Here is an 8,622-nt window from a genome sequence, read left to right as displayed (position 1 = left end):
ATCAAGACATATAACGACCGGGAGTAAGAAGGAAAAGAACGGACGGTCACGGAGAAAAGCGTGAAGGACTAAGGAGGCATTTCCCGACCGGAACATTTTGGCGCCCACCGTGGGGCCGGAGGATTAATACCAATGGTGACCACGAGAAATGCTGTCGAAGATCCTAACGGAGTGATACGGGCATTGGAGTTGAGGATGGAGGAAATGCAACGAAGACATGAGGAGATGCAGAAGAAACACGAGGAAGAGATGGCGGCCGTGCGGGCCGAGTGTCTAGCCCAGATGAGGGAGCAAGCCGCGCACGCGAATGGGGACAAAGAGCGGACCCGGCCGTTGGAAGACGAGGGAGAGGAGCATAGTAATGCCCGGAAAAACGAGGAAAACAAAGATGGGGGGGAGAAAGGAGAAAGTACCATTCTGGTAAAGAATGAGGCACCCTCTGTGCCGGTGCCCTTTGCGCGGGCGATAATGGAAGTGCAGATACCCGACAGGTTCATTCCTCCACAATTCAAAACATATGACGGGACGTCCGACCCCGAGGCCCACGTTAAATCCTTCACAAATGCAATGGCATTTCGTACCGGCTGCGACGCCATCTGGTGTAGAGCGTTTTCACTGTCTCTGGAGGGAGAGGCGTTGGAATGGTTCGACTCCCTTCCGGACGGCTCAATAGAAAACTTCAAGGGATTAAGCAACATGTTTAAAAACCAGTTTGCCGCCTGTCGGACGCGGGAGGCCACGGTAGTTGACCTGATGAACCTCAAGCAAGGTAAGGAGGAACCCTTGAAAGACTTCATGGATCGATTCCAGAAAACCGTTCGGCGCGTGAAAGGACTCAGTACGGAGTTGGCTTTGCAGCATGTCATGCCAGGGTTACGTCCCGGACCGTTCAAAGACAGTGTGTGTCGAAATCCCCCCAAAAGTATGGAAGAACTGCGTCAACGGACGGCAGACGAGATCAGGGTGGAAGATATGAAACAAAGTTACCGAAAGGAACTTCAAGAAGCAAAGGCGGAGAAGGAAAGCCGCCGGGACAACCAGGGCGGCCGTTCCGGTGGCAATAAGACCAGGGACGGACCGCGGAACCCACGATTCCCGCAGTATACGCAATTAAACGCCCCCAGGGCCCGGATACTGCAGGAATCTCTAAGTACCCACGTAATGCAAGTCCCGCAACAACGCCCGACACCCCCGGGAGCGGACAACTCTAAACACTGTCTTTACCACCAAAATATGGGTCACAACACTGAGGATTGCGTGACGCTAAAGGACAAGATTGAAGAAATGATCAGGGCTGGACTTTTACAGCAGTATGTCAAAGGCCACCGACCGGCGGAAGATCGGGCGGAGGGCGAAAAGAGGGGGTATGTAAGACATAGTTACCCACGCGGGGGAGAGAAGAGAGCATACACCAGGAGTCCTCCTCGGTCGGAGAGGAATCACCGATCCTCCGACTGTTACAACGGGCGGTACGCCGGGAACCAGAGGGATGAAGGAAGAAGATCGCGCAGCAGGAGCCAAGAGAGGGCCCGTAGTCGACCATTGAGGGGAGTTATAAACACCATCTCGGGAGGATTTGCGGGCGGAGGACAATCTTCGTCCGCTCGAAAACGAAGTATCAGAACGCTGCGGTCCATTCACGCAGTAGAGGTCCCTAAAAGAACCATGCTCCCCATCACCTTCACGGATGAAGATTTCCACGCCCCCGACCCCGAACAAGACGACCCCATGGTCATCACCGTGGAGATAGCACGATATGAAGTAAGCAAGGTACTAGTAGACCAAGGTAGTTCGGTGAACATCCTCTACTGGAAGACTTTCCAGCAGATGGATATTTCGGAAGACCTCATCGTCCCGTTCGGTGAGCAGTTGGTGGGATTCGCCGGAGAAAGGGTTGACACCCGAGGCTACCTCGACTTAAGGATTCGTCTGGGCACTAGCCGCTCCAGCGAGGAGAGGAAAGTTCGATTTCTGTTGGTAGAAGCGAACACCTCCTACAATGCCCTGCTGGGACGGCCATGTCTCAACACGTTCGGCGCCATAGTGTCCACTCCCCACTTGACGCTTAAATACCCTACCTCCAACCGGACGATCTGCACGGTCCGGGCAGATCAGCGGACAACCAGGGAATGTTACGCCGCGGGTTTAAAGATGTTTCCTAGAGAGGTAAAGCAGAAAACCAGCAGATCGGAGGTAGCCATGACCGATTTGGACCCCAGGACCAACACAGAAGATCGCCTGGAGCCAATTGGCGAGACGATCCCCGTCCTTATCGGTACGGATCCTACCCAGACAACGCTTATCGCCCGAGGAATGGACCCGAAGGTGGAAGAACGGCTCAGGGCCACTTTGTGGCGCAATCGCGACCTGTTCGCGTGGACGGCGGCGGACATGCCCGATATCCATCCCTCCGTGGCATCCCATAAGTTAAGCTTGTGTCGGGAAGCCCGACCAGTGGCACAAAAGAAAAGGAAGATGGGAGAAGAGAAGCGTAAGGCAGTAGATGCAGAGGTCAACAAGTTAAAAGAAGCTGGATTCATCCGAGAAGTCACTTACACCACTTGGCTAGCCAATGTGGTTATGGTAAAGAAGGCAAACGGCAAGTGGCGCATGTGTACCGACTACACCGATTTGAACAAAGCCAGTCCGAAAGACTCCTACCCCCTCCCCAGCATCGACGCCCTAGTGGATGGCGCATCCGGCCATCGAATGCTCAGCTTCTTAGATGCGTATTCCGGGTATAACCAAATACCCATGCATGCTCCTGACGTCACCAAGACCGCTTTCATGGCGGATAGGGCCAACTACTGTTATGAGGTCATGCCATTCGGTCTAAAGAACGCTGGAGCCACATATCAAAGGTTGATGGATCAGATCTTCGCAAGCCAAATTGGCCGGTGCATGGATGTGTATGTAGACGACATGGTCGTACGGTCGGGGGAGGGCAAAAGTCATCTCGCGGATCTAGAAGAGGTGTTCGGTCAAGTCCGAAGGTATGGCATGCGGTTGAATCCTGCCAAGTGCACGTTCGGTGTAGCAGCCGGAAAATTTCTGGGTTTCATGCTCACGTCCAGAAGGATTGAAGCTAACCCTGATAAGTGCGAGGCCGTCATGCAAATGCAAAGCCCCCGCACTCTAAAAGATATTCAAAGGTTGGTCGGTCGCCTCACGGCGTTGTCGCGGTTCATACCCAAGTTGGCTGAAAGGATCCGCCCTATCTTGAGAAAAATGAAGAAGGAAACCACGGATAAGTGGGATGACGAATGTGAACGCGCTTTCACCGACGTCAAGAGTATCCTGCTGAGCCCTCCAGTAATGAGCCGACCGGTCGCAGGCGAGGAGCTCCAAATATACTTGGGGGTATCTGAGATGGCCGTAAGCGCGGTTCTGTTCCAAGAGAAACCAGTTTTTAAACTGATCTATTTTGTCAGTCGAACTCTGCAGGATACCGAACGGCGATATCAACACCTGGAAAAGGTGGCTCTGGCCCTCCTCACTGCAGCCAGGAGATTAAGACCATACTTCCAAAGTCACCAAGTGGTCGTCCGGTCAGATCACCCCATATCGAAAATACTTCGAAAGCCTGATCTTGCCGGTCGGATGGTCGGTTGGGCAGTGGAGCTGTCTGAGTTCGGAATCCGCTACGAACCCAGAGGCTCGGTAAAGGGTCAACACTTGGCAGATTTCGCAGCAGAGTTGTCACCAACTGAGGGGGAAGAGTGGATTTTGTTCGTTGACGGGGCGTCAAGACGGACCGTTAGTGGAGCGGGGATAGTACTGGAAGGTCCGAACGGGTTCCTGATAGAGCACTCCCTCGTGTTCAAATTTAAAATTTCCAACAATCAAGCCGAGTACGAAGCTTTGATAGCCGGCTTGGAGCTCGCACGCAACATGGGAGCAAGACGACTCACCTGCCGGACTGATTCGCAGCTCGTCGTGGGACAGATGAATGGAGACTTTCAAGTCAAAGAGGAACACCTCCTGAGGTACTACCATAAAGCCTCAGCTATAGCCCAAACCTTCGAGAAGATAACCGTGCAACACATACCCCGCGAGCTGAATGCCCGGGCGGACATGCTCTCCAAGTTGAGCTCCGGAAAGGAAAAGGGCCAACTCACTACCATCATCCGACAAGTGCTGCTACAACCATCCATTGAATGTCAAGCTATAACTACGGATGATGCAGATGATTGGCAGGTGGAGATAAAGGCACTAATGAAGCAGCAAGACGATGGCGTCCGTCTATCTTCCAAAGACACAAAGAAGATCGCACGTTTCCTGATGGTAGGGGAAGATTTGTACAGAAGAGGATTTTCATCTCCCCTACTGAAATGCCTCAGTAAAGCCGAGGCCGATTACGTCATGGACGAGTTACACAACAGGATATGCGGCCTCCATACCGGAGGGCGAACACTCAAGTCGCGCATTGTCCGGGCGGGGTACTACTGGCCGACCATGGAACAAGATTCTGCCACTTTCGTGAAGAAATGTCTAAGCTGTCAGGCGCATGCGAACGACTGACACGCCCCTCCGCACAAATTACACTCTTTAGTGGCTCCTTGGCCGTTCGCTCAGTGGGGGATGGACATCGTCGGTCCTTTCCCCTCCGGCCCGGCGCAGAAGAAATTCCTACTTGTAGCAATAGACTACTTCACGAAATGGGTGGAGGCCGAACCATTGGCCACCATCACGGCCGCCCAGGTACAAAGGTTCTTCTGGAAGATAATATGCCGATTTGGCCTCCCCAAGACAGTAATCACAGACAACGGACGGCAGTTCGTCGATAGAAAATTCGAACATTTCCTGCAGCAGCTAGGCATCAAACACTCGACGAGCTCAGTCGAACACCCTCAGACGAACGGTCAAGCCGAGGCCATGAACAAAGTCATCGTGGCAGAATTAAAAAAGAGACTAGGAGATAAGAAAGGTGCATGGGTAGAAGAGCTACCAGAAGTATTATGGGCCTACCGGTGCACTCCCCACGGAACGACCGGAGAAACCCCATTCAACCTAACATACGGAACCGATGCCATGCTACCGGTTGAACTGGGGGAACCCTCACTGAGAAGGGAATTGAACGACTTAAGCTTGAATGACCAAGAAATGAGGGTCGAGCTGGACACCCTCGATGAGAGAAGGGAGAGGGCGGTTTTACGGGCGGAAGCCTGTCGAAGAATGACCGAGCGGAAATACAACACTAAGGTGCGTCCTCGAAGCTTTCAAGAAGGGGATCTAGTTTGGAGAAAAACGGGGGAGGCTCGGCGTACAATGGCTCACGGGAAGCTGGCGGCCAGATGGGAGGGCCCGTTTAAGATTATAGAAGTCCTCGGCAACGGTGCGTACCGACTTACAAAATTAGACGGACGGCAGATAACAAACACTTGGAATGCCTCGCACTTGAAATTGTACTTTAGCTAAGACTATTTTTATAAATGAAATGATATGCGAAGGGACGTTTCTTCATTCGATTCCATCATCCTATAGCGCCCGGATTGATGAACGGAACTATCCTGTCAAGTTGGTTGGGCAGTGAACGGCAAAGCCTACTGCCCGTAACATCCAATTGATGAATGGATAAATCCTGTCAATTCCGAAAGGCTCTCACATTGAACGATCGGCCAGGGGGTGAATGGCAAATGCCTGTCCCCATGATAACCACAAATACATTCGAGAAATTCATGCACGCGCGGACGTACGAATTCGCAACACGATAAAAATAACTACGTTCAAGTAAACATCCAAAACGGTTCAAACGCCAAAACATGCAACCGGGCGGCAAATAGGATACGCGTTAAATGATAAAAGGCATAAGCATTAACAAAATGGTCGTTAAACTAACAAAAAAGGAGGCGGACGAAAGTGTAAACAACCCCTAAGAAGTTTACGCTTCGTCCGCCCAAACGAACCAAACAAAACAAATTAAATCGTTTGTAATTACAATGTCTACTCCTGCGCCACCTCCTCCCCCTCCGGGGCCGCTAACTCCCCATCCTGGACCGCCACCTCCTCGTCCTGCACCACTACTTCCTCTTCCTGGGCAGCCGGAGGTCCGACGTACGTTAGCTCCCCCCATAAACATCCTTGTCGATATCAAAGCCCATGGTCAAGGGCTTCTCCACCTTCAGGATCACCTCCACCTGACGAAGGACCTTGTAAAAACCTTCTTCGTGCTCATTGACCACTGTCGCCTTCAGCGTGGCTATCTCAACACGGGCGTCCTTCAGGTCGGCCCTCAGAAGCTGCAAGTCTTTGTGTAAGTTGACGGTGCTTTCCTGCAGCCTCAACTCCACCTCCCTTTGCTCCGCGACCTTGGCCTTCAGTTCCTCGCACTCGGTAACCAAGAGAGCATGATCCGACCGGGCCTTCACTAGCGCGCCGGTGCTCGAGTTCAGTTTGGCCGCTAGTCGGGCCATCTCCTGTCGCGCCTCCTCCAGGCTTATCTTTTCCTTCTCTCGCTCTCCCTTCAGCATGTCCAGGCTGGCCTACAGGGTGGCCACCTTCTCTTGCTCATCCGCCAACAATTTCTTTGACTCCTCGCTACCCGGGAGACCGCCGGTATCTTTCAAATACCTATCATCGCGGTCGTCCGGCTGGACATCTCAAAGACGGATTCTAACAGGGCCGGCCCGGACATCGATTCTAGGAGAGCCTTGTGGGCGGAACCCAAATGAAGGTTAACCCGACTGTCCACATTGTACTCTGTGCTGAACACACCGCTAGGAAGGGGAGCACAATCTCGGCGACTCTTCTTTGATGAGGGCTTATCCCCATCTTTCCTCGATTTTCTCCTCTTGCGAGCAGAGGGATCTACCGGAAGAGACCTCGAAGCCATGTCCGAGGGAGGAATGGTCGCCACAGGATTAGAAGGACCGGGCCCGAGAGGGTTGGCCGTCCCAACAGGAGGGGGTCTGCCCTGAATAGGAACACCGGTGGGGATGGACCCCGTTGAAGGCACCCGGGAGGATGCCAGAGTAACACGTCCGGCAGGCGCCGGACGGCGAGGAGGAGGAACGGAACCATCTTTGGGGGCGGATGGTGTGTTGGAACCGCCTCTCCGAGCAAGCAGAAAGTTGGATTGACAGGGATTGGGAGCAGCCATAATGTCTGAAAGGACATAACGAATTTAATTAAGTAATCACTTTAAGAAAATGCAGAAAATTGAACCGATACTATACCGAGTGCTCTCCGGCTGCAATCCTCGAAAGGAAGGCAATCGACTAAGGTGCGGGCGGAGAGGCGGCGGGGGAGGGTGTCGAGCACATCAACCACGCACAAGTTGGCAATGTCCAAAACTTCCTTAGGAAAAGCTTTCATCCTCGTTGGATTCTCTGTCCAATACAAGGGGAAAAGAGAGGTACCATCCTCGGCAAAAAACTCACGCCGGCTACCCTCGGGAATGATTACCTTGAAGAAGGGTTCTTTAAAGTTCTTATACGAGTCAGCATACGTTTTAAATAACGTCCGGTCAGATACGGACGACAACGAAACCCAACCTCCTTTGGGATTAGGACGAACATCGAAATAATACAAAAAGGCAGGAACGGTAGGAATAACGCCGGCCGCCATACACATCACTCCAAAAGCTTGAATGTTGGCCCAAGAGTTGGGATGAAGCTGGGTAGGGGCTACGTTCAGAGTATGGAGCACACCCATCTGAAAGTTGGTAAAAGGTACCCGGACGTGAAGATGTTCAAACAATGTAGTGTAAACGAAGAAGAAGTCCTCGGGGCTTGATCCTTTCCCGTGACATACGCGTTCGTTCTCTTGGCTGGCGGCGATCCTAATCAACCGACCGTCCGCTCCATCCCGAACCAAAAAGGACCTGTCTACGAAGTCCTGAGACCAACACCCGAGAGGCTCGACGGTTGTGTTTTCGCATCGAAACCAGCCCAGTCATATCCTGCAACAGGCGGAAAGCCACCATAAGGCACCAACGGGACAGGATCCACCTGTATACCACCCCGTGTTAAAAAGAGGGGGGTACCGAAGAAGATACGGTCAGCATCAGCGGCGGGCAACTCAGTCCCTGGTGGAATCACCGCCCGGCGAGGCGTAGTAACCACTTCGGCAGGAGGATGCTCTTCAGGGGTAGGAACATCGAAGCTGGACCCCGTAAAAGACGAACTTCCCGACCGACTGTCTTCACTCTCGCTTGCCACTCCACCGCCACCGCCGCCGCGACCCGACGACTCCAGAGAAGACTCGATATTAACAATGGAATGCATCTTATTACCTGGGGGAAAACGAATTTGAGGAAAGGAAGCTGGAAAATATGCCAAATGGCTGGGACCATCCCTCATATTTATAGGAAAATTTTTGAAAACGGTCACGAGTCTCTGCCGTTCAAAATTCTCAGATCGACGTCCCAGATTCAAAGCCGTTATAGTTTTCCAAACGTAACGGCCCACAGAAACGCGACACGTGTCCTTTCCCGCCAGAAGGATACAGGATCGACTCCCTGGCCATGCCAACGATAACTCCCTTAAAACCCCACGGCAACCACAGTTGCCTCGGGCTTGGGGGGCCTATGTACGGTATGGACCGGACAGTGATGAAGGATACATGAGAACTCCTGCATGACCACCCGGCAACGAAGGCTTAGATGCCGGCCGGCACATCCGC

At 52.7% G+C, this 8,622-nt stretch overlaps 1 protein-coding gene across 1 annotated transcript; it reads left to right on the top strand.

The window, feature by feature from the left end:
* The first annotated feature begins 132 nt into the window (after positions 1 to 132).
* LOC106752447 lies at positions 133 to 4,521 on the top strand. Its single transcript, XM_014634131.1, has one exon. The coding sequence runs from the start codon at positions 133 to 135 to the stop codon at positions 4,519 to 4,521; it is 4,389 nt and encodes a 1,462-aa protein (XP_014489617.1).
* Positions 4,522 to 8,622: the final 4,101 nt, after the last annotated feature.

Source organism: Vigna radiata, unplaced genomic scaffold (assembly GCF_000741045.1).
Source record: "Vigna radiata var. radiata cultivar VC1973A unplaced genomic scaffold, Vradiata_ver6 scaffold_158, whole genome shotgun sequence".
Lineage (NCBI taxonomy): Eukaryota > Viridiplantae > Streptophyta > Magnoliopsida > Fabales > Fabaceae > Vigna > Vigna radiata.
This window is presented reverse-complemented; position numbering and strand designations above follow the sequence as displayed.

What these genes read in the sequence shown, in the direction of transcription:
- LOC106752447 (XM_014634131.1), top strand. Translation starts at nt 133, where the DNA reads ATGGTGACCACGAGAAATGCTGTCGAAGATCCTAACGGAGTGATACGG.